This window comes from Tamandua tetradactyla, chromosome 2 (assembly GCF_023851605.1).
Source record: "Tamandua tetradactyla isolate mTamTet1 chromosome 2, mTamTet1.pri, whole genome shotgun sequence".
Lineage (NCBI taxonomy): Eukaryota > Metazoa > Chordata > Mammalia > Pilosa > Myrmecophagidae > Tamandua > Tamandua tetradactyla.
This window is the reverse complement of record NC_135328.1, coordinates 91,670,298-91,697,268: the sequence shown is the minus strand read 5'-3', so window position 1 is coordinate 91,697,268 and position 26,971 is coordinate 91,670,298. Positions and strand designations below refer to the sequence as shown.

Below are 26,971 nucleotides of genomic sequence, written 5' to 3'. Positions count from 1 at the left end.
CTCAAGGACAGGGTTCTTTAAAGATAGGGAGAAACCCTCCCTTAGAGCTATAAAGGAAGATCAAATGAATTAATCTACAGGCCTCTTCAAAGCAACTAGTTTTCCAGGAAAAATTTCTAGCTGCTGTCCCTGACTTTAGGGTAATCCTGCATTATCACCTCAGCTTTCCTGGATTTCAACCCTGATTAAGCAAAAATCAGTTCAGTTTATTTCATATTATCTGTATCTAACCTCTCTTACCTGGTCTATTGACTATTCCTGACCAAATCCTGTCTTGCCAGGTTCCTCCCCCATCCCTCCCTAGAAATCCTGGTTTCTTTGTCTGTGGGCTAGTCCCAATATCGGCAATCTCTGATACTCACCTTTCTGCCCTACACATCTGTTTTTGGATGTGAATGTCTTGACACTCTTAATTCACTCATTCAGTAAACTTTGAACAGTTACTGAATATATTCTCTTTGTCAGGCATTATTCTGGGTGCTAAGGATATGCAAATGAAAGACCTTGGCTTTTGAAGAGTAATCAGTCTAGTGGGGAAAAGAAAGACAACAATAGATTAATATAACAGTAATCCTCATACTAAGATATGTGAATCCAGCTAGTGTTTCTGTTATTACCTTCCAGTATCAAATTACTTGTCTCGGACCAAAGAGAAAAGGACAGAGGTGCTTCTGAAACTTTAAGGAAAAGCTAGCGATGTTTTGCAAGATTTCAAGTGGGGAAGTTGTCTCTGCTCCCTGCTCCCAGCATAAAAATGGGTCATTGGTTCCTATACCCCAGCTCTAAGGCGGGGTATTCTTATTTCCCAATCCCGTATGTTAAGGGACTTGCACCAAGAGCCTGGTGCACGTAAGCTTTTAAAGACAGACAATGTTCCAAAGCTAATAGCCTTCCTTGTAAGAAACTGAGGGTTCTTAGTTGGAGAGGGTATTATTGCCACCATAATGCTGTATAACAAGCCACCCCAAAACTCTAACAACCATTTATTTCAAGTCTGTGGGTTGGCTGGGTGGTATTGCCTCTGGTTTCATCTGGGACTCACTTACCTGTTTGGTTATTGATTGGCTCTTGTCTGATCTGATGGCCTTTGCTGGAATGAATGTTTTTGCTCCATTTATTTCATCCTCCAACAGGCTAGCTCCAGCATGTTCCCATGTCAAAGGCAAAAGAGCAAAAGAGAGAGAGTGGAAATGAGCAAGGCCTTTGAGTATAACCAGGAAATCATCATTTAAGGTATGATTTTGATTACTGAATCATTATATAGATATTCCTTTTTGCTCTTTGGTATATTGGGTTAGACAGGAGGAAATATCTGAAATCTCTAAATTATAGTCCAGCTACCTTGATCTCTGGTTATGATTGTATAGCCTTTGTCTTCTGCCCTAATGTTTATAGAAATCTTGTGCTTAACCTTCATTTTTATCCAGTTTCCAGTTTTTAGAATCTTGTAATCACTAAAGACAATCTATGTTAATTTACTACCAAAGTTCCTGCAGTTTGGGGAGACAGATTTTGGGCCAGCAGGCCATCTGCTCTCCTACTACATGCCTAGTAATAACCTTTTTCTATCTTCGAAACCCCAGTGTCTCAGGAATTGGTCATCGAGTGCATCAGATGGAAGAATCCACCACCTTTGTTCCGTGACAATGTGACCTGCCTCAGTCAAGGTGGGTCTCTATCCTCATACAGGAGTCCTTTATAAGAGGATAAAACACATGCAGAAACAGAGAGATGAAATTAAGAGAAACTCATAGAGAAAGGCCCCAAAGAAGCTAAGAGAAGACCCACAAAAGCTCAGAGAGAAAGGCCCTGGAACCAGAAGCTGAAAGCAACAAAACCTGGGAGCGAAGGGCCAGCAGATGCCAGCCCTGTGACAGAGGTGTCCTGGGCAGCCTGTCTTCAGAGTCCAGGTGTTGTCCGTTTGATACCTTGAGTTGGACATTTTCATGGCCTAAGAATTTTAATCATAAGTTAACAAATCTCTATCATTAAAAGCCAGTCCATTTCTGGCATACTGCATTCCAGCAGCTTTAGCAAACCCAAACACTATATATTCATTTTCTGAATGCTTGAATACATCATGCTACAAGAACATTTAGAACTGCCATGTAAATTTCCTAAGAACAAAGATATTTACTTATGTAACCAACTTAAATGCACTTATCAAATTCAAAAAATTTAACAATGATATAAATCTTACAGTCTATATTCTATTTTTTCATATGTCTCAACAATGTCCTTTTGAATCTTTTCTCCTTTCTTATTAGATTTAATCCAGGATCTCATATTGCATTTAATCACCATTATCTCTTTGGTTGCTCTTTTTTAAAAATTATGGGAACATATATACAACATAATTTTTCTCATTTCAACCACTCCCAAGCATATTATTCAGTATTTACAATGTTGCAGTCCCCTTACCACCTTCTATTGCTAAAACCTTCCCATATCCCTAAACAGAAACCCTACACCCTTTATGCATTAACTCCCTATTTCTCCTGCCACCCTCCCCCTGTTCCCCGTAAATCTATACTTTCAGATTCTATGGGCCCACGTATTCTTTGATTTTTCTTTGTAGTCACCATGAGGCTTAAATTTATCATCCTAAATCTATAATAATCTCATTTGCTTTGATACTAATTTAACTTCACTAGTATCCAAAACTATTCCTACACCTCTCTATTCTCCCACCTATATGTCGTTTTGTCATAAATTACATATTTATACATATGAGTCCCAAACCAGTGATTTACCATTACATTTTATGCATTTGCCTTTTAGATCCTACAGGAAGCAAAAAGTGGAGCTGTCAACCAAAAAAACAGAATAGTGCTGGTGATTATATTTATGTGTCATTATCCTTACTAAATCTTTATTTCTTCAAGCATCTTTGATCTATTGTCTAGCATCATTTCCTTTCAACCACCATGGAAAGTTCTGGGACAATGAGCCTACAATGAGCGTCTGGTTCACTCGTTGCACCTCAGGTTGCCACCAAACAGATTGGGCCAGACATGTATTCTCTCAGTATGTTCATGAGGGTTACTCTGCTTCCTCCAAAACTGGGACAAGGAACCCACACTGGGAGCAGGAGTTGGCTCCTTGCTGAGTTGATGAGAGGATGGGAAGGAGCAGCCTGGGCTTCAGGAGATCCTACCATTTGTTTGTTTGTTTGTTTGTTTTTGCATGGGCGGGCAACTGGAATCGGACCTGGGTCTCCAGCGTGACAGGCAAGAACTCTGCCTGCTGAGCCACCGTGGCCCACCCTATCGTACCATTTTTAAGATGCCTTTTTCTTAATTTGACTCATGCCCTGATAATGCAATCCTTTAACTTTTCTGTAGTTTTGAGAAAAATGTTTTTTTCTATCAGTACTCACTGGTTGTTTAAAGATTCTGTGGGGGCATGGAGATTGAAGGTTCTCTAGGCAGAATTCTTTTAATTGAAGTTTAATATAAATGGAATAGTCACTCATAAATACATTCATAAAAATTTATATATTTTTCCACATTCCACACCAAGAAAAACAAATTTTTTTTTCATCTACTTATTCACTAGTTCCTTCAACTACTTGACAATATTTGGTCATGGATCAGATTTTCACTTACATAAATGTTTTTCCTTGCACCTGGAAATACTTGTTCAGAATCACCAAGACATTTTTTTAAAATTAATTTATTTATTAATTAAAAAAATTAACAACAAACGAACTAAAACATTAACATGTGATCATTCCGTTCTACACATATAATCAGTAATTCATAATATCATCACTTAGTTGCATATTCATAATTTCTTAGAACATTTACATCAATTCAGAAAAAGAAATAAAAAGATAACAGAAAAAGAAATAAAATGAAAACAGAAAAAAAAAGATTATACATACCACACCCCTTACCCCTCACTTTCATTGATCACTAGCATTTCAAACTAAATTTATTTTAACATTTGTTCCCCCTGTCATTTATTTTTATTCCGTATGTTCTATTCGTCTGTTAACAAGGTAGATAAAAGGAGCATTAGACACAAGGTTTTCACAATCACACAGTCACATTGTGAAAGCTATATCATTATTCAATCATCATCAAGAAACATGACTACTGGAACACAGCTCTACATTTTCAGGCAGTTTCCTCCAGCCTCTCCATTACATCTTGAATAACAAGGTGATATCTACTTAATGCATAAGAATAACCTCTCAACTCTGTTTGGAATCTCTCAGCCATTGACACTTTGTCTTATTTCACTCTTCCCCCTTTTGGTTGAGAAGATTTTCTCAATCACTTGATGCTGAGTCTCAGCCCATTCTAGGGTTTTTCTCAATCCCTTGATGCTGAGTTTCAGCTCATTCTAGGATTTCTGTCCCACGTTGCCAGGAAGGTCCACACCCCTGGCAGTCATGTCCCACATAAACGGGGAGGGTGGTGAGTTTGCTTGTTGTCTTGGCTGGATAGAGAGGCTACATCTGAGCAACAAAAGAGGCTCTCTTGGGGGTGACTCTTAGGCCTAAATTTTAAGTAGGCTTGATGTATCCTTTGTGGGGTTAAGTTTCATATGAACAACCCCCAAGACTGGGGGCTCAGCCTATAGCTTTGGTTGTCTATACTGCTTGTGAGAATATCAAGAATTCAACTTGGGGAAGTTGCATTTCTCCCCCACTCCCACCATTCCCCGAAGGGGACTTTGCAAATGCTTTCACTGATCAAATCACTCTGGGATTCATCAGGGCACCACTCTGGACAAACAAACAAAATCTCACGTCCTACCCAAGGTTCCAAGTATTTATGGTGTTCAATCAAGCTGTCTACGTAAGTTATATTAGGAAATGCACTAGTCAAAACATAAATTTCACCAAGACATTTTAATTGACTGGATTTGAGGAACTGAAGAAGAAGGCAAAGTCAAGTGGAAATTGGGCATATGATTTGGGTGACTGGATGGATAGAGGGGCCTACACTAAATTAGGGAACCCAAGAAGAAGATCTGAACTCAGACACAGGAGGAGGAAAGACAATGAGTTGTTTCAAAAGAGAACAATGTCACACACTGTTCCTGCACCATCTCTTCCAGTGCTGATGAATTCAACCGTTCTTCCAAGAACCATGGTGCTTCTCTCCCAGTAGAAAGAGTATGTTCCCTGCAGGTGGGCTAGCTCTTCCACTAGCCCTACAGAAGAATCTTTGTGATTTAGCCATGAAGTAGCCACCTGGTCAACCCAAGTTTGTGATTGCTCCTGGAGAGGAATTGACAGAAAGCTCTTCAGAATGTGGGAGGCAAAAGAGGGGTAATCTTACGAACACTTTAATCTGATGCAGCCACAGGATCTGAAGAGGGCCCTATGTGTCTCAAGCTTAGAGAAAGGCAGAGAAAGGTCCTGGACTTACCTGGGGCTTCCTCTCCTACTCTACATCTAAGGGCCTTAATCTCCCTTTATTTCATGGAAAATTTTAAACTCAGTGTCTGGGGTCCTGCACAGAGTTCCCTTCATCTCTTTTCCTGGGATCTACAGGCCCTCTTGCAGGTAGGATTCTTTAGGGAGATAAATACATTAAATTCCAATGTGCCCCTTACCTAAATTATACTTTGGAAATTTTTGGAAAAAAATTACACAATATTTGAAGAATTCTGTAATTCTCAATTGAGTAGAGGACAGCTTTACAAGTGAAACATTATATAAAATATAGACTAGTGTATCATGAGGCTTTAAAAATAATCATATTGTACAGATGGATACAATTTAACCTAAGTTAAAATAATTAGGTTAAACAGAAAAAAAAAACACAACAATGCATGCAAGTTTTGTTATAGCTAGGAGAACAAGCTACAAGAAAAATATGTATGTTTTGTTAGAGCTATGAGAAATTGTGTATGTAAAAAAGTAAAAAGGTAAAAAACAATAGCAGCAATTGCTTCAGAAGTGCAGGGCTAATGGATGGAGATTTTTCTCTTTTAAAATTTGCTTCAATATCATCATAATTTAAAGATAGAAACAAAAAAATTTTAAGCACTATGCATGCTGGATTAAAAAGGAGAAAGTATGATCTGTGATCACACTTGATGTAGCTGAAGAAAAAGATAACATAAGTAGTGGAAATAAAATAGAACCATTCTTATTTCTGAAGGTGGGAGTGATTAACTACAAAGCAACTGGACAGATGATTTCCAGCTGATGTTTATATTTATTTTATTTACTTGTTAGCTTTATCAGTTATCTGACGTTTTTAACAGGCTATGTCAAATATTTTAACCATTTGATAAAGCCCCTGCTTTACATGTATTATGGTGTATATCCACCAATCAAACCATAAGCATCCATTGGAAATCTGTCACAGAGAACTTTTTAAAGTAATAATAATTCTGAATATGTTTTGATATACATACTATATTTCTTGGAAAACTACAGGATATAGGAGATAGATGCAGTCTCTTGGAGTTTCTGAGGACAGTTTGGGGAGCCTGGGATATCATTGGGATTTGTCTCTGTAGCATCAGGTAAGTAGGGCTAGTCTAGGCTGGACACAATCAATAGGACAGACAGTAAGGGCTTGAGAGAACTCAATGAAATGACATGGATATTTCAAGTACAAGTCACAGAAATTTACCCATGAATAAGGAGCATGTGGGTCTTGCAGGCATAGCTTCAAGTTCTGCCAGGAAATTGAATGCAAAAGAGAAATGGTTCCTTAAAAACTTAGTGCTGAGTAGAAGAAGCCAGATACAAAAACCCACATGTTTTTTATATCATGTATATGAAATGTCCAGAATAGGCAAATCCATAAAGACAGAAGTAGATTAGTGGTTACCAGGGGTTGTTGGAGGAGAGAATGAGGAGTCACTGCTAATGAATACTGTATGAGGTTTGTTTTGGGGGTGATGAAAATGTTCTGAAATTAGATAGTGTTGATGGTTGTATAACTCCATGAATGTACCAAAAAACACTGAACTGTATGCTTTACAAGGGTGAATTTTATGGTTCATGAATTATACTTAAAGTTATTATTAAAAATAAGAGCAAGTGGGAGAGAGATGGCTACTGTAATGTCAAGTTTGGATAATGAGCCCTTTTTGACTTAGGAATGGCATCCCCAAAAAGAACTTTCTTGATTTTAAGAAGTTAGAAATGGTTTTTAAAATTAGACATCTCCCTGTCTAACCAATGCTCAAATTCTTCTCTCCCAAGACACTTCCACTCCCTGCCCCCCACCCCCATCACAGTTCGTGGATTATCTATGATTTCTATGCTAATATGCATCTCCCTGTAAAGAAACCCACTTATCTCAATTGGGCAGGTACAGCTTTACATTTCTCTGGAGCTGAAATTATGAGAACCAAGAAATTAGTTCAAGTTCAAGAAGCAAGCTTTGACATAAGAGTAACAGTTATGAGTTAGACTCACAGAGGTGGTGTCAGATGGCGGAGGGCAACAGGCCCCGTTCTAGTTTGCTAGTTGTCTGAATGCGATATACCAGAAATGGAGCAGCTTTTTAAAAGAGGGAATTTATTAAGTTGCAAGTTTACAGTTCTAAAGACTATGAAAATGTCCAAATTAAAGCAAGTCTACAAAAATATCCAAATTAAGGCACCAACAAGAGGTTACCTTCACTCAAGAAAGGGCAATGAAGTCCAGGTTTTCTCTCTCAGCTGAAAAGGCACATGGAGGACACAGTGATGTCTGTTAGCTTTCTCTCCAGGCTCCTTGTTTCATGAAGCTCCCCTAGGGGCATTTTGTTCTTCATCTCCGAAGGTCTCTGGCTGCATGGGTTCTTGTGTTCTGTGGCTCTCTCATCATTCTGAAGCTTTCTCCAAAATGCTTCCTATTTTAAAGGATTCCAGTAAACTAATCAAGACCTACCTGGAATGGGTGGAGTCACATCTTTGCAGAGATAATCTAATCAAGTTGCCAGCATATAGTAATGAATAGGGTTTAAAAGAAACACCTGCCTTCACAAAAATGGATAGGATTAAAACATGGCTTTTCTAAGATGCATAAATCCTTTCAAGCCGCAAAGTGCCCCCCCCCACATTTTTTAGTCTGACAGTTCTCAAACAGCAGTAATTTTACATTTTTATTGAAAGAAGTGGAAATCCAAAGCGTTTGTTGTAATTAAATTGTCCCAGAGCCTTCAGGAGGCAGATATGAACATGAGGAAATGTCTGAAACCAAATGCAGTGATTTTAGAGACTAGCACAATGCATGCCAACATTTAGCTTCTAGGTGTAATAATGAATCGCATTTTTGGATATGACACTACTAACCCACAGTCAGGGAGACATGTCCTTTGAATTGTTTTTCCAACAATTAAACATAAAATAATAAAACATTACTGTTAACTTTCAAGTTTGCCCAAGTATATTTCTGGAAAACTTATTCTGGAAGATACTTCAGATATGGATGCAATGTCACAGTATTTTAGCAGACAATATATCATTTATCATTTTGATTCCTTTTCTAGCTAATGAAAATCTCCACATTATTCAAAATACAAAAGTAAGCCTTGTTTGTGGACTGAAACCTATCAGCCGGGTTTAAAAGTTAATAACAGCCACCTGCTTTCCTCCTCTGCATTTCTAAGTGGTTCTGTGGGACCAATACTTCAGTTGGCAGACACTTCTAAAGGTTGCTATGCATGAGGAAACATTCATTTCTGGCCACCAGTCTTCTTAGTTATCTCTCAGTCACTTTTGCCATTTCTTTTTATTTTTTCTAATTATTATTGAAAACTCCCCACACACAAACAGTCCAACCATATTATGCAATCAGTGGCTCACCATATCATCACACAGTTTTGTATTCTTCACCACGATCATTTTTAGAACATTTGCCTCACTCCAGAAAAAGAAATAAAAAGAAAAAAAAAAGAACTCATACATCCCATACGCCTTACCTACCCTTCACTGACCCACAGTATTTCAATCTACCCAATTTTTACCTTTATCTCCCCTTATTATTTATTTTTTTATCCTTATTTATTTTTACTCATCATCCATGCCCTAGATAAAAGGAGCATCAGACACAAGGTTTTCAGAATCACACAGTCACAATGTAAAACCTATATAGTCATACAGTCATCTTCAAGAATCAAGGCCACTGGAACACAGTTGAACAGTTTAAGGTACTTCCCTCCAGCCATTCCAATACACCATAAGCTAAAAAGTGATATCTATGTAATATGTGAGAATAACCTCCAGGATAACCTCTCAATTCTGTTTGAAATCTCTCCGCCACTGAGACTTTATTTTGCCTCATTTCTCTCTTCCCCCTTTTGGTCAAGAAGCCTCTCTCATTCATATGATACCAGGTCACAGCTTATCCCAGAATTCAGGTCCCACGCTGGCAGGGAGATTTATACTCCCAGGGAGTCATGTCCCATGTAAGGGGGAGGGCAATGAGTTCACCTGCAAAGCTGGCTTAGAAAGAGAGGCAACATCTGAGCAGCAAAAGAGTTTCTCTGGGGATGACATTTGGGCATAATTATCAGTATGCTTAGTTTCTTCTTTGCAAGAATAAGCTTCATAGGGGCAAACCCCAAAATCATGGGTTCAGCCTATTGAATGGCTTGTCTCCACTGCTTATGAGATTATCAGGAATTTCCCAGACGGGGAAGTTAAGTATTCTCACCAGTCCCCCAAGGGAACTTTGCAAATAGTTTTTTTTATTCTCTGTTCAATTTACTCTGGGAGATATCAGGACATCATACTAGCCTGTACTGTAGCAGGCAGGCCTTGCCCTCTTTCTGGTTTATCTGTGCTCTCTGTGGAAAATTCCCAAACCCCCTTTCCTTGCAGGCAAGTGAGATAATGTTCATTTCCTGGTATAGAAACTCCCTCCCCTAGCCTTCAGGAACTGGCAAAAATGCACATAGGCAAAAGAAGACATTCCTGGGGTGGGGGCCCCTCAATGGTTCAGCTCTGGGCCATTCTCAACTTAAATCAACCAATTGTGTACCTTGTCTTTAACATGTCAAAAAGTCTATAAAAGCTAAGGTTGCCTTTTGTTCGGGGCTCAGACTTTTGAGGTGACTTAGCTGGGCCCTTGTGAGCACGAGCTAATAAAACCTGCTTCCCAAAACTGCGGATCCTTAGTCTCAGCCTGTTCTGACTTTGCGGAACGTTCCTGGAGGCCTGCGGCCTCATTCCTGGTTTTTGCGCTACAGTACAAACTAACAAGATCTCATGGCCTATTCAAATTCCATGTAATTATGATGTTCAAATAAACTGACCATTCAAGTTAAATTAGATAATGTGCTATCCAAAATACAAATTTCACAACTAATGAACTTCTCTTCCTTAGGTCTCGCACAGAGTCTAAAGTTTGAGAAACATATCATCCTTTACCCAGTATTCTGATTTACCTTAGTCCTATCCAGACCAGCTTCATTCATATCTCTGCTTGAAGTCAGATCCCTTTTTCAGCATTTTAAACAGTTGCTGAAAGGAGTAATGCTGACTTTCACAGCTTCAGTGCTCTTACTCTAATAAATACCTGAAGTTTCAGGGAATGACCAGGTTATATAGAAATAGCTCAGTATCTCAGAATTTAGAAATATGTCACAACTCCTAAAAATATATAACTGTTGTAAGAGCTTACAATCTAGGAACCTTTACAATAGGCCCTAACCTGATAACCTATGCTTTTGACTTCAATTCTCTGAGTTTGCATGTTATAATATAAGAATTTGAGAATTTTGCCACGCAAAGGAAGACTCCAAGAGACGTTCTCTCATGCAACACGCAAGGGGTTTATTTACCACACATGTGTGGGGCTCACTGAACATGCAGGAACAGAGAGCCCCTAGCCTGGGTTTGGGGAAGCTTTTTAAGGGGGAGGAGGAAGGGGGGGGTCGAGCATGGGTCACAGGTGCTGCTTCATGCAAGAAGCAGGTAACGATCATTTTCACAACAAGCATTTCTGGTGCAAGGAGTCATGGGGGTTGGGAGAGGCAGATAACCACCCCGGAAGGTCCCGAGTTGTTTTTCTTAGCCTGATGGGGCCCATAACTCTTTCCTTTACAATCCTTAACTCACACCAAATGCATAGTAGTGAATATAAAATGACACAAATCCTTTTGCTAGATATTTCTATCATTCAGAAGCTAAAATACATGTAAATAGTTAAATTAGGCAAGAAAAGTTAGCTACTGCTAAGTTTTATAAAATCCTTCTTTACATAAGAAAAGTTAGCTACTGTTAAGTTTTATAAAATCCTTCTTTACATAAGAAAAGTTAGCTACTGTTAAGCTTTATAAAATCCTTCTTTACCTAAGAAAAGTTAGCTACTGTTAAGCTTTATAAAATCCTTCTTTACCTAAGAAAAGTTAGCTACTGTTAAGCTTTATAAAATCCTTCTTTACAATAATTAGTCCATATGAGTGAGGCATGATAATTTCTGCCTATGAAATTTCTGACATTTCATTCAGCACATTGTCCTTAAGTTTCATTCACCTAGTTACATGCTGTGCCAGTTTGAATAGGTTTATGTATTCTAAAAAAGCCATGTTTTAATCCTAATCAATCTTATGGGAGCAACGGTTTCTTCTAATCCCTATTCAGTACTGTATGTTGGAAACTTTATTAGCTTATCTCCACAGAGATGTGACTCAATTAGTGTGGGTATTAAATTTGTACCCATTTCAGGTGTGTCTTGATTGGTTTTATTGGAATCCTTTAAAAGAAGAAGCACTTAAGTAAAAGCTAGAGAGCAAGAAAGAAAGCCACAGGTTCTGAGAGAGCAAAGAATGACATAGCCACAAGAAGCAGAGTCCACCAGCCAGTAACCTTTGGAGATGAAGAAGGAAAATGCCTCCCAGAAAGCTTCATGAAACAGGAAGCCAGGAGAGAAAGCTAGCAGACGAGGCCATGTTCACCATGTGCCTTTCCAGATGAGAGAGAAACGCTGACTGTATTCGCCATGTAACTTCTCACTTGAGAGAGAAACCCTGAACTTCATTGGCTCTCTTAAATCAAGGTATCTTTCCCTGGATGCCTTAATTGGACATTTCTATATATTTGTTTTAATTCAGACAATTTCATGGCCTTAGAACTGTAACTTGTAACTTATTAAATTCCCCCTTTTTAAAAAGCCATTCCATTTCTGGTATATCACATTCCAGCAGCTAGCAAACTAGAACACATGCCTCACAATTTCATTCCTTCTTACAGTCACTCAGTTGTCCATTGTATGTAAACATCACAGTTCCCTTTTCCATTCCTCAGTCATTGAACCCTTAGGCCACCTCTATCCATTGCAAATCGGGAACACTGCTACCATTTGTCCATTCATGTCCCCACTCTGAGTTCCTCCAGGTATATACCTAACAACGGGGTTGCAAGATCATTTGGGAACCTCACCCCTAGCCTGCTGTGAACCACCACACTGCCCTCCAGAGGGGCTGCACCTCTCAGCTTCTCTACCAACAGTGAATAGGTACATCTCTTTCTCCACATTTTCACTAGCACTTGCTTCTCTCTGTTCATATTTAAAGAATTTTATTCACACATCGTACAATTCAACATAAGTAAATAGGCATGCCTTTGCTACCATAAACTATATGAAGACATTTCCTTTCTTCTGCAAAGATGTAATGCCCCCCAGCCTTGTTGACATTTAGTGTCAGTATAATGCCTTTGTTATATTCAGTGGATGCATATTACAATGTTACTGTTAACTATAAACCTTAGTTTGCATTGATTGTACTTTTTCCTGTATAACATCCATTTTTAATACCTTGCAATGTTGGCATTTATTTGTTCCACCTCATGCAAAAACATTTTTATATTTGTACATTTAATCATCATCATTTTCCACTCTATGCATTCCTGAGTTACACCATCTCAGTCTTATCCTCTATATTTCCTTCTGGTTTCATACGTGCCCCCAGCCCTTCTCCCTCAACCATACTCACATGCAGCTTCATTTGGTGTACTTATATATTATTGTGCTTCCATCAGGTGGTATTGTGCTATCCATTTCTGAATTTTTACAGTCAGTCCTGTTGCACAACATGTATTCCTTCAGCACCAAATGCTCAATCTCTATGCTCTTTCTATCTCCTAATAATCTGTGTTCTTAACTTTAACTCTTAAAGTTCTCTCATCATTAGCTCATATTAATGAGACCATTCAGTCTTTGTCCTTTTGTTTCTAGCTAATTTCACAGCATAATGTCCTCAAAATTCATTCATATTGTTGCATTGTTTCATGACTTTATTCTGACTTATAGCTGCATAGTATTCTATCATATGCATATACCACAGCTTGTTTAGCCACTCATCTGTTGATGGATATTGGGCTGTTTCTATCTTTTGGCAATCATAAATAATGCCGCTATAAACATCGGTTTGCAAATGTCTGTTTGTGTCCTTGCCTTCAGTTCCTCTGAATGTGTACCTAGTGAGGGGATTGCTGGATCATATGGCAATTCTATACTTAGCTTCCTGAGGAACCGAAAAACTGCCTTCCAGAGTGGTTGGCAATAGCCCTTTTGCTGACCCCGGAGGCAGTGGTGATATTTCATGACAAGGTGGAGACTGAGGACTTTCAGTACAATGAAGACTTGGAGATGCATTTCTACCCCTGCCCATGTGAGGGTAACTTCTCCATCACCAAGGAAGATTTGGAGAATGGGGAGGATATGGCAATGTTTCCTGACTGTTCTCTCATTATAAAAGTGATTTACGACAAAGATCAGTTTATGTGTGGAGAAACAATCCCAGCACCTTTCACCAACAAGGTATTAGTTAATGCTGAAGAAGACTTTAAGAATCTGTGTCGTGGGCCATGGTGGCTCAGTGGGTGGGCCATGGTGGCTCAGTGGCAGAGCTCTTGCCTGCCATGCTGGAGACCTGGGTTCAATTCCTGGTGCCTGCCCATGCAAAAAAAAAAAAAAAAAAAAAAAGACTTTAGGGCGGGCCGCGGTGGCTCAGCGGGCAAAGTGCTTGCCTGCTATGCCGGAGGACCTCGGTTCGATTCCCGGCCCCAGCCCATGTAACAAAAACGGAGAAACAGAATACAATAAAACAAGAAAATGTTTAAAAATGTTTCCCTTTCTTCCTTCCTTCCTTCCTTCTATCCTTCCTTCCTTCTCTCTGTCTTTCCTTTAAAAAAAAAAAAAAAAAAAAAAAAAAAAAAAAAAAAAAAGAATCTGTGTCAACATTCCCTAGAAAAACAGAACCAACAGGAGAGATCTCAAAACATGAGATTTATAAAAGTGTATCACACAACCATGGGAATGGAAGAGACCAAAATCCATAGGGCAGGCTGTAAAAATGATGGCTCCAACGAAGGGTCTGGAAGAACTCCACGGGAGTGTCTCACTAGCTAAAGCAGTGAAAGAGTCTCTCTTCTCCTCTAAAAGCCTTCAACTAATTGGATTATCTCACCTGGGGAGGGGGGTGTGTCTTAGTTAACCACAGATGCAATCAACTGAGTGATGATTTAATCAACCAGCCATGAAATATCCTTGCAGCAACAATCAAGCCAGTGCTTGCCTGACCTGACAACTGGGCATAATCATTTGGCCAAGTTGACACCAGAGCCTAACCATCACAGAATCCAAATCTAGAACAACTGAGAATGAGCCAAGATGGAAAAATCAAATGCAAAATTGCAGACTTCTTCACAAGGGTGACCTTTTTGTGTCCTTTGTTTTTTGGTTGTTCTGTGAAAGTATGGATTCTTTCCATCAACTTGTACATTCACCTTCAATTAAAGAAGCAATCCACAGCATGACATACCTGGATTTCATGCATAAAAATTTGAATTGAAGTGTTCTTAATTTTCAATCCAAACATTTTTAAAAACATAATTTCAAATTGCCTTTTTTCTCTCAGTTTCATCATTTTTATATTTAAACCTAATTGCTTCAGTATCTGATAACAGAATCATTCACCTCAAATTATTAGTATTCCTTGACAAAAAAGGGATTATATTTTTTGTTGGTTATTAAGATTATTCACATTACCCCTTCCTTTGAAATTTGACATCAACCTTGCTATTCTAAACTTTAGAAAATTAGTCTCTACTCAGTCGTGTCATTGTTAGAATTTTGATATCCTGTTAAGCATGCCTTTTTTGTTATGCTTGATGCATACAGTGCTGGTTGTGGTATTAAAAAGAAAATTCAGTGAGGCCATAATTTCTCATGAGCTAAAAGTTAGTGAATAAAAAGGAAAAGTTAAAAAGTGAAATGGTCAAAGAATATTGAATTTCCTTTTCAATATCCCGTATGTTCCTTGAAGGTCAGGATAAGATAAAAACACAAGCAGCCAAGGGAAGCAAAACTAGTAACAGAATAGAGGAGCCAACCATATCAACTGAGTAAATGAGAAACTTGAATGATTTTGTTTTGTGAGATCAGAGAAAATATCTCTATATCTGGGCTTTGTTTGTTTCATTTTAGAAAAGGCTAATGAAATTGTAGTCCAGATGGGGGTCCAGTCTTAATGGCTGAAGGCAATGCTTTCAACTTGATTACAATATCATGCCACTAATGCCACTATAGCTAAAAGGTGAAGCCTCTGCAATGGCTTCCGTTTACTAAAGATAAGCTTGAAAAATGGAGGTCTATTCTAAATAATTATGCCCATGGGGCACATACAATGTGCCATCACCAACAACCAAACCAGACATGTACTTTTACTAAGATATTGCTCTGGAGAAAAAGTAAATACACAAAGATAGGCCATTAGTCTTCCTTTGTTGCAGTGCTGAGAAGGAGCACAAAATTAAAATCTTTTATATGGAAATTCAAAATCTCCCTTCGTACATGCAACTCTCCTGTTGAATATATAAAGTCAAAAAACTGAACTGATGTCTGGCAGGTTGTTTGGGAAATGACTCCTGCAATTAAAGAGAAAATTTTAATTCACATCATTGCATGCTTCACAGCTTCATTTCTTTTTGTAGCAGCACAATGTTTGATCATATGTAAACACCATCATTTGCCAATTTACTTGCTAGAATTTGAACATTCTTTTACTGACTGACAGATGTGTTACACACACCCACTGGGGGTTTAAATTAAAACAAGTGTTCGGCCTTTTACCTGTTTGCAGCATGGCTATGTGCCACCATTAAGTTGAGACATAATAAATCACCAAGGTACAACGTGTGAAGCATTCATTTTATGGCATATTCTTTTTTTTAATATCTTTTTACTGTGAAATATAACATATATACAAAAAAGCAATAAATTTAGAAGTACATTTTAACAAGTAGTTATAGAATAGTTCATAATTTTTTGTTTGTTCTTCTAGCTGCTCCAAGACACTGGAGATCAAAAGAAATATCAATATAATGATTCACCAGTCATACTCATTTGTTAAATCCTATCTTCTCTGTTATACTACTCCTTCTCTCTTTTTTTTCTTTTTTTGTGAAAAATAACATATACAAAAAAGCAACAAATTTCAAAGTACATCACAACAATTAGTTGTAGAACAGATTTCAGAGTTTGATGTGGGTTACAATTCCACAATTTTAGGTTTTTACTTCTAGCTGCTATAAAGTACTGGAGGCTAAAATAAATATCAATATAATGATTCAGCAATTATACTCATTTGTTAAACCCTACCTTCTCTGTATAGCTCCACCAACACCTTTGATCTTTCTTTCTCTCTTTAGGGGTATTGTAACTTTTTCATGTTGGAAGGGGTTGTCAATAATAGGGATGGGGGGTGGAACTAGCTGATGTTCTGGAGAAGCTGGTCCCTCTGCATTTCAGGATTTACTTGGTCCAGGGACCCATTTCTAGGTTGAAGGTTTCTGGAAAGTCACCCTAGTGCATGGAACCTTTGTAGAATCTTATATAATGCCCCAGGTGTTCTTTAGGATTGGCAGGAATAGTTTTGGTTGGGGGTTGGCAAGTTATGATAGGTGGCAATATCTAACTGAAGCTTCCATAAGAGTGACCTCCAGAGTAGCCTCTCGACTCTATTTGAACTCTCTCAGCCATTGATACCTTATTTGTTACACTTCTTTTCCCCCCTTTTGGTCAGGATGTAATTGTTGATAACACAGTGCCAGGGCCCGTCTCATCCCTGGAAGTCATTTCCCACACTGCTAGGAGACTTTCACCCCTGGATGTCATGTCCCACGTAGTGGGGAGGGCAATGGTTTCACTTGCAGAGTTGGGTTTAGAAAGAGAGAGGCCACATATGAGCAACAAAAGAGGTCCTCTGGATGTGACTCTTAGGCATACGTATAGGTAAGCTAAGCTTCTCTGCTACATGCATAAGCTTCACAAGAACAAGCCTCAAAATCAAGGGCTTGGCCTATTGATTTGGGTGTCTCTAATGTTTGACACAGTATCAGAGGTTTCTCCAGTGGTAAAGTATAATAGTTTCATATTTTTTCTCCCATCCCTCAAGGAACTTGGCCAATACTTTTTGATTATCTGCTTAACATACTCTGGGATGTATCCAGGTGTGCTGGTTTGACTCTGTGGTGGACCCCAGAAAAGCCATGTCCTTTAATCCTCATTCAATATTGCTGGGTGGGAACATTTTGATTGTTCCCATGGAGATGTGACCCACCCAATTGTGGGTAGTAACTTTTGATTAGGTGATTTCCATGGAGGTGTGTCTCCACCCATTGAAGATGAAGTTGCTTACTGGAATCCTAAAAAACAGGAAACATTTTGGAGAGTCCCTTTTTGTAGAGCCATGAGAAAGCCTGCAGATGCTGCCATGTTCACCATGTGCCCTTCAAGCTGAGAGAGAAACATTGAATGTCATCAACCTTCTTGAACTTATTAAATTCCCATTTTAAAAAGCGGGATTCCATTTCTGATATATTGCATTCCGGCAACTAGCATACTAGAACACCAGGCATTCCATTAAACTGTTAAGGATTAAAGGCTCTCATTAGTATTCTGGGCTCACTGTGTTTGGATTGATCTATTCAGATAGGTTAAGTTAGATTATTTGCTATAGAAAATTTAGGCTCTGGACAAAATAAATGTTTCTTTCTTTGGTCTCAAAGAGTAGGTGAATTTCTAAAATACAGACAATGTCCTCCTTAACCCTGTATTAATCCAAACCAGTCAATTTTATTTTTATCTCTAAATACCAGGTAATACATATATAAAACAGCCTCTCAAAATCCAGAAATAACAATTACCACTCTGGACTAAATGTGATCCACAATTGCTTTGCCAAAGCTGGCCTCAGAACCACTGGCTGTTCAAATAAACAGAGCAAGATACATGATAACTGACAGAAACAAACTCCCCCAAACTCAAATGTTGATGGTTTTGTAGATATTGATACCATGTTAGCTCCTTCTGCTGATGCTGAAATTCAAATAAGAACAGACACCCTTGATACAGGTCTGTTATGAGCAAGAAGAACGGGAAGAAAAGTTGCCCCAGGTGAAACATCCCAGGAAAAAAGGAAGCATAAACAACATTGGCAATCAGTTATGGCTGATAAACTGCAATAATCAGAATGATTTTGTTTCCAAAGCAACTGAATCACTAAATATGTTTGTGAACTACAAAAGAACCATCAGAATTCAATCTAATATTAAGCCAAAAGTAAAACCAGGGTCGTTTTACATATGACTAGAGTTCCATGTGATACATTTGCCTTATTTAGCCCAACAGATATTTCTGGAGCCTTTCTAAGAAACAGTTTGTAGTCTAGGCTTTGCCTCTTATTAGCTTTTGTAATCTTTGACAATGCCAGTGGATTCCTTATCTGTACAATTAGGTGATTGGATCAGATGATTTCTGAACTGTCAGTTCTATAATGTCAGGTTTGGTAGCATGCAGGAACTGAAATGGCAACAAATCTTGGCAACAAACCTTTAGAAACACAAACTATCTACATCATAAATTACAGAGAAAAAAACTCTATTTTTCCCTTGGTGTTACTACACTTGAATTTGAAAATTATAAAGATAGCTGTTTAAATGGTTCTAAAAACACTTTAGTGTATACCTCCAGTGTATACCTCACTGGAAAGCACCTGTATTAGTTAGGGCTCCCTAGAGAAACAGAATCAACAGGAAATATCCATAAATATAAAATTTATAAAAGTGTCTCATGTAACTGTGGGAATGTAGAGTCCAAAATCCATAGGGCAGGCTGTGAAGCTGAGGACTCCAATGGAGGGTCTGGACAAACTCCACAGGAGAGGCTCGTTGGCCAAAGCAGAAAGAGAGCTTGTCTCTTCTGAATCCTTCTTAAAAGGCTTCTAGTGATTAGATGTACTCTAATCACTCATTGCAGAAGACACTCCCCTTGGCTGATTACAAATGGAATCAGCTGTGGATGCAGCCAATGTGATCATGATTTAATTCTATGAAATATCTTCATAGCAACAGACAGGCCAACACTTGCCCAACCAGACAAACATGTACCACCACCTGGCCAAGTTGACACATGAACCTGACCATGACCGTACCCAACATTTTTTATAACTGTACATATTAATTTATTACCAGGATAAACTATTGGTATGCTAAATAAGGCCAGATAAATAAAAAATAACAATAATAACTAATACCATATAATCAATTTAAACATTTATTGGCTGTAACAAATTATGACAATTTATTTAGATTTAATGCATGAAAAAGTGAAGATTCTGTTATTCTTTGGAGTTTTGTTATCATGGAGTTTCTGTTTCTTCATCTTTATTTCAGAGGAAGCTTGAACTTCCTTGAGTTTTGGGATGCATTTTTGTCTTTTGATGATACATGCAGTTTCCTACAGGTACTAGATTAACTATCTGATTTTCACATTCACAGTCGACCTCTCTCCACTCATACTTTCTTCTTACCTCCTGAGAGGCTCCTTCACCAATTGCCTTCAGCCTGAAGATGACGCTTTGAGAGGATAGTATGTGTGCCTGTTTTTGCAAGTCACTGTTTGGGTGCGCTTCAGCTGTTTTCAGTAGTCTGAGTCATGTTCCCAATTATCACAGTAATTGACATGTTCCAGTGATTCCCAAATTCAGGTGTCACCTGCTTCTCACTCCCCACTTAAGGGGCAGTCTAAAAGTTCAGTCCCCAGAAACCAAAGAGAGTAAAGACTTACTGAGTATCTCATAAGGGATGGTTTCCTGGTCCCTACATTTGTGACTTCTTTACTTGCAGGGGGTGGCCTTCTTTACCTCCAGAGAAGTCTTATCCCATGAACATATGAATTAGAAAGATTTTATAGGTGCCAAAACTACTCATTCTAGAGTGGCATCATCAACATGGTGACATAAGACATCCCTGGAAAAGATTCCCCAGGGAATTAGCTAATAAAAGGACAAATCCAAATTGCTTAGAACTCTGGAGGATGGTAGAGACTGGAGAAGAACTCTACAAATGCTGAATCAAAGAAAAAGAAAAATGTCAGGAAGGAAATTTCCATCCTAGAACTGCCAGGCCAGAACCCTCTCCCTCACCTGATCCCATCCAGCTTGGGTGCTGCACAGAGGTAGCAGGGCATGGAACCCTTCTGTCATGCAAGCAGACTATAAAGCCACTTCACAGCAAAGAGTCAGAAGACCAGGCATAGCCAGGCACCCAAGCCTGAAGAGATCCAGGGTGGAACACAAGAACCTAAGTCATGCTATATTCTAGTTTGCTAGCTGCTAGAATGCAACACACCAGAGACAGATTGGCTTTTAATAAAAGGAGATTTATTTTGTTAGTTCTTCAGAGGAAAGGCAGCTAACTTTCCACTGAGGTTCTTTCTTACAGGGACCACAGGATGGTCTCTGTGGGCCTTCTCTCCTGGCTTCTGGGTTCCAACAACTTTCCCCGGGGCGATTTCTTTCTGCATCTCCAAAGGCCTGGGCTGAGCTGCAAGTGCTGAGATGAGGTATGCTGAGCTGCTTGAGCTGTGCTATGTTGCGCTTTCTCATTTAAACACCAGCCAATTAAGTCAAACGTCATTCATTGCAGCAGGCACACCTCCTAGCTGACTGCAGGTGTAATCAGCAACAGATGAGGTTAATGTACCATTGGCTCATGTCCACAGCAACAAAACTAGGTGTCTTCACCTGGCCAAGTTGACAACTGAACCTAACTATCACATGCTGCATACAAAAGGACCCCCTGGGGAGGAAGGGGAGGGGGAGACAATGGAAGAACTTTTAGTAAGAGGTGCTCTCAGTCTAGTTTCTATTGGTAGGACCATCTAAACAAAAAAGGAACTTTTCTGGAGTAACCCACTTTTCTGGATTGACCCCATCTGCCTCCTCAGGGCAGGATACCATATGAAGAAACCAGAGGCAGGAAAACCTCACAGAAAAAAAGGAGGGAGTTAAATTGAACTGCTGTAAAACAGGGGGGTCTCAGAACTGAAAAGTGTATGGAAAAAGGGGCACTGTGTGAGGGAGAGAATTTAAACAAATTATAGGAGCTGGGGAGAAAATTCGGTACAAAAACAAACAGAACAGATCAAGATTTCTAGAGAAGGAACAGAGGAAACAAGTGTTCTCCTTGAGGTGAAGTAATTGCATGCAAAAACTCTCAACAATGGCAAAAGTCTAATATCTTTAAATATTTTCGTCTTAGTACATGACAGTCCTTTCAAACCCTAATTGAAATGTTGTTATGAGTTTCCCGCAAAAAACAGATAAGTTGGGACCCCCACAGTTGATTACTTAAGATCATGAATGCCTGTATGTAAGAAGAAACTTTCTCTTCGCTGAGCAAAGCAAAACATGACAAAGAATCAGGAAAATAAGACATGATAACACCAAAGATTGAAATCAAACATGTGACTATCTCTTAGTGTAATTTTAAACAAAGACCCCTTCCTCTACCTATAAAAACCCTAACTAACCTCCTCAACTTTGAACTGGTTTGGGGAAGATTCTTCCAGTTCCTTGACAGTGTACTTGTAATAAATCACCTTCACACTGAGAGACGTGTTTCTCCTTTATAGTAACGGATCAGATGGGCCCTTCTATTGGAAAAAGCTGTGCTTGCAGTGTCATCCTCATGGTGTGTTGCATCTCTGTAGGGTTTCTCCTCTAAGTTTTAAAGTCTTTGCTTCCTTAGCCCTAGGGGTAGTAGCTGCTTTCTGCATTTGCTACCTGTGTTCTATTATTCTCTTTTCACTCTTTCAGTTATTTAGCTGCCAATCCTTCATAAATTCTCTTTGTTTAAATAACTTGTATGGTTTCTATCTCCTGTCTGGGCTCCTGTTCAGGATAAACACTGTTTATAGCATTTTCAAAGCTGTTCTTTGGGTATTAAAAAGCAAGTAAATTCTAATCTGGCCTTCCAGTTCTTTCCTTCCAGGAAAAATATTTTAATCTGGGACATGTGGGCACCAGTCCAATAGAGTTTTAAGGGATGTTCATGCATTTTAGAGTGAGTTGAGTCCAAATTTTTCACATTACACTACTCACTGTGTTATCATCACAAGTCATTTCCCGACTATTCAATAGAAAAGTCAAACTAATCATGAACAAAGGCAGGAAATGGGGGAAAGTTGTCTAGATCTGGGAACTAACTTTTTTGATGTGTTTGTTCTATTCTAGGTGCTTTCTCATTTATCCCTCCCAGCGACCAAACATTGCAGGGAGTGATATGCCCACTTCACCGATGGGGATGCTGAGGCTTAGAGGCATTAAATAATTAATGCCTCTTTGAGACACAGAGTAACCATCAGAGCCAGGATTGAAATCTAGCCAGGATTGAAATTTCTAGATTGAAATTTGGTTTCAAATTTCCTAATCTTTCCCTTAGAAAAGACTGCTTGGCGTCCAAATGGTCCATGGTTGTAAGGCAAACGTGTATGTCTGCTTACACATATGGATTGAATTGTGTCCCTTAGTTTTCAGAATGTGACCTTATTTGGAAATAAGATTGTTACAGATGGAGTTAAAAGGTCATTCTGCGAAGTGTGGGCCCTTCATCGAGTATGGCTGGTGTCCTTATAAGAAGAGGTTTAGACACAATCAGACAGAGAAGAGAACATCATGTGACAATTGAGAAGAGAATGCCATGGATTGCCAGCAAACCACCCCCAGAAGCTAGGAAAAAGGTATAGGATAGATTATTTTCTATAAACTTCAAAACGAAGCATGGCCCTATTGACACATTTATTTCAAGTTTCTAGCCCCCAGAACTGTGAGACAACAAATTTGTGTTGTTTTAAGCCTCCCAGTTTGTGGTACTCTGTTTAGCATTTCCAATGAACTAAGACACACCCTAATCCTGGGAATGAGGTATAAAATAATGTGCTACGAATAGCTATATATTTGCTGACCACATAAGTAAAAGCTAATAATCATTCTTTTTGCTCACATTATTTACTTATTCCCTCTTTCAAGTTTTTGGGCTGCACTCAGGAAATCAGCTTTCAGAGCATAAAATCTCCCTTAAAACTCAAGAGTAAACAAACATCTGGTATTAGTCAGGGTTCTCCAGAGAATCAAAACCAATGAAATAAAAGATATTTATTATAAGAAATTGCTTCACACAACTGTGGGGTTGACAAGTCCAAATTACTTAGGGAAGGCCACAGGCTGGACATTCCAGTAAGAATTGATGTTCAAGTATTGAGGGAGTAGTTCTGATCTCTTGAACCCTCAGTTCTTGCTGTTAAGATTTCCAACTGCTTGGATAAGGTCCACCCACACTACGGAGAGTATGGTTGTTTGAAGCTGTTATGTACCCCAGAAAAGGCCATGTTTTTAAAATCCATTCTTGTAGCTGTAGACCAGTTGTATGTAGAACCTTTTGATCAGGTTATCTCCATTGAGATGTAACCCAGCACCTTCAAGGTGGGTCTTAAGCCTTGTATGGAGCCCTCTATAAGAGGATAAAACACATACAGAAGCAGAGATGAAATTGAAAATCTCATAGAGAAAAGCCTCAGAGAAACTAAGAGAGATAAAAAGCTTTCTGAAGCCAGAAGCTGAAAACAATGAAACCCTGAAGAGAAGGACCAGCAGGTGTCGCCATGTGTTTTGCCATGTATGCTGGTTTGAATCTGTTCTGTACCCAAGAAAAGACCATGTTCTTCTGATTCATTCTTATCGGGGCAGACGTATTGCGGGTGAGACTTTGGGTTAGGCTATCTCAATTGAGATGTGAGCCAGCCCATTCAAGGTGGGTCTTAATCCTTCACTGGAGTCCTTTGTTAAAAAAATTAAAGACAGAAAAAGCCCAGAGAACCTAGAGAGAAATGCCCCAGGAGAAACTAGCAAGGACACACAGAGCTGAGAGAAAAAGCCACTGAAACCAGAACCCAGGAGAGAAGGACCAGCAGACATTACCATGTGGTTTCACATGTAACAAAGGAACCCTTGAATGCCAGGAGCCTTTCCTCAGAGACAGTACCTTCCTCTTGATGCCTTAATTTGGATATTTTTGTGGCCTTAACTCTAAATTTGTAAACTAATAAATCCCCAATGAGAAAACCAACCCATTTCTGTTATATTGCATTCTGACAGCTTTAGCAAACTAAAACAGAGGGCAATTCCCTTTACTTAAGGTCAACTGATTTTAGATGTCAATCCCATCTCTAAAACACTTCCACAGTAAGGACTAAGCCAATATTTGGCCAAACAACTGGACACCATAACCTAGTTAAGTTGACACATAAAATTAACCATCACAAATCTGTATGATGTGGTTAAGCCATCTTTTCATTTATTTTTCTAATACTTCTATAACGTTACTTAGCATACAAAGAAGCCTTCTGCAAGATCAGCTCTTCTGAGAAAAAAAATTGAAATACAGATTTTGACACAGGTTGATATGGATAAGTATTCTTGTGGCAAATTTTGGAGAAGAAGAGAAAAGGCAGACTTGATAAAAACAGTCAATGCTGAACTTTTAAAATGAAAATGGTAGAGAGAAGGAAATACAGGGACTAAATGAGTAAATTATTTATGGATTCCCCATCTACACCCTGCCCCCACCACTGAAGGAAAACTGGTCTTACCTAAAGGGAGAAAAAATATTGAAGAAGATCTTGAATTTACCTATATCAGTGATTCTTGGTAAACATGATCATATGATTAATTTTACACTAATATAGACAATATGACAGAGTCGAGGAAGAAGATGAGGACTGTGATGCAAGCGATACTTTCTTATCTCATTCCAAGAAAAGATTATCAGTTGCCAATTTAACTCCTCTTGAACACAATCTCTGCCTCAAGGGAGCAGCATGAGAGAAGACTTTTGAAATAAGTGAGGTTGACTGTCAATACTCTTTCCTGCTGATTCTTTCCCCTTTCCGTTTTCCAGGTAGCCATTGCTCGCAGGCTGTCTCCTGATTGTGAGGCCACCACACTTAAACATTGCTTCCTGTTCCACACCAAGTCTTCTGCTTCATTCTTTCCTACTTCAACTGCCCCATGTACTTGATACCTACTCATTGAGGATATGATGTGTACAAGTCACCAGGAAGGCCCTGCAGATTTAGAAGGACAACCAGAGGTTGTTTGGCCTAAGAAACAGGAATTGATTGTCTCACTGTCTTGGAGGCTAAAAGTTCAAAATCAAGGTGTTGGCAGGATCATGCTTTCTCCAAAATCTGTAGTGTTCTAGGGGTGGCTTGCCAGCAATCCATGATCCAATGTCAGCCTCAGTGAAATGACCAACTGTCTCCTTCTGTCTGGTCCTCATTCTTATGACTGTGTTCAAATTTCCTCTGCTTTTAAGGATTTCTGCATTAAAGCCCATCCCGATTCAGTTTGGCTTCATCTTAATAGGATCGTCATAAGTCTTATTTACAAGTCTGTTCACATCCAAGGGGTTAGGGTTAGGGTTTCAACATGTCTTTGTAGGGGACATGGTCCAATCCATTAAGACATGCTCTATGTTGGAAAGACTCATAGCCTAGTTATGGAGGCTTGCATGTTCTGTGTTCCTTTTTGTCACAGCTCAGATAGGCAAACGAATATGATCCACTAATCTATGCTATAATATAAATGGCACCATCCTCAACTCTTTGAGAGATAACTTCATTCTAAGAGGATCCCCAGAGATGCAAAATTTATCCCAAATGGATGAGGAAATTTTGTAAGCAACAGGCTCATGAGATATGCTGGGGATAAGATATATTTCAGATCACGCCATGAAGAGAACTATCTACACAAGTCAGATTATCAAGTGGTTTCCACAAAACATGTAAAATTCATGATAAAAATGCACTTACTACATAAATGGAAAGACAAATAGATAGACAAATGGTCTGGGAAGTTTACCGATGATAACTTATATCACATCTTGTTGCATATTTGATACAAAGAGTTATTAACAGGTATTAGAGAACTTGAAAAGCAAAGAGAAACACTAAAGGTATCATGGAAATGGAAATGGAAGAAAACAGTCATCTCTGCTAGAGCTGGGAAAACAAAGGGGAAAGTTTGGAAAATAAGTCTTAGAAGGTTGAGTGGCTCAGCAGTTAATAGAACTTCAGGTGTTTGGAGACGGGATCCCACAGAGCTGAGATTGAGACCTCTGAGGAAGGGACATGAGCTGTGTCTCTGGAGGGGTGCAGTGAGGCTGAATCTGAGAATACTAGGAAAATTACAAACTTGAATCAACAATGGCTAATGGAAGGCCCTATTGTTATCAGTGTGGAGAGCCTTTGCAGGGGTGGTGGGGCAGGAATAGGAAGCAGATAGGAAGATGCTAATCCCTTCTGCTTCCTACCTCCTTCAAGTCTCCCTCCAGCACCCTGTATAGGCAGGGCCTAACAGAGGCCCAGCTGGCAAAGGCGATGGTTTTCTGTAAACCAGCTACAGCATCACAAAACCTAGTAGAGAAGAAGGGATTTGAAGCTGTGAGACAGTAATTTAATAAACAGCACACAGCTTTTCTTAAATTGTACTATTTTCCTATTTTTTATTTTTAAAAAACTCCTTTGCTTCCAAATAAGTAATTTACAATTAAAAATTATATATTTAAAAATTATTTCAGCCTGATACAACAGTCAATCTATTATTATCAGCCCATAGATTACCCAGAACATCAATAATTCTTTCCTTATGGACATTAAACC

The 26,971-nt window shown here is 38.9% G+C and overlaps 2 protein-coding genes across 3 annotated transcripts in view; both read left to right on the top strand.

Annotated features, from left to right (window-relative positions):
- IL33 (interleukin 33) overlaps positions 1–26,971 on the top strand; it is a 122,575-nt gene that overhangs the window by 10,755 nt on the left and 84,849 nt on the right. For both annotated transcript variants that reach the window (XM_077148218.1, XM_077148219.1), the window contains 2 exons: positions 1,134–1,233; positions 1,584–1,667. The gene's annotated coding sequence lies outside the window, so the exon portion shown is untranslated. The remainder of the gene's footprint in view (positions 1–1,133; positions 1,234–1,583; positions 1,668–26,971) is intronic.
- Positions 816–25,238, top strand: LOC143657013 (diphthamide biosynthesis protein 3-like). Its single transcript, XM_077128908.1, has 4 exons — positions 816–849; positions 1,584–1,667; positions 13,461–13,769; positions 25,210–25,238. The coding sequence occupies exons 1-4, from the start codon at positions 816–818 to the stop codon at positions 25,236–25,238; spliced, it is 456 nt and encodes a 151-aa protein (XP_076985023.1).

What these genes read in the sequence shown, in the direction of transcription:
- LOC143657013 (XM_077128908.1), top strand. Translation starts at nt 816, where the DNA reads ATGTTAAGGGACTTGCACCAAGAGCCTGGTGCAC. An exon ending in GCACCAAGAGCCTGGTGCAC is followed by an intron (nt 850 to 1,583) that starts GTAAGCTTTTAA and finishes TCGAAACCCCAG; the next exon opens with TGTCTCAGGAATTGGTCATC. An exon ending in TGTGACCTGCCTCAGTCAAG is followed by an intron (nt 1,668 to 13,460) that starts GTGGGTCTCTAT and finishes ACTGCCTTCCAG; the next exon opens with AGTGGTTGGCAATAGCCCTT.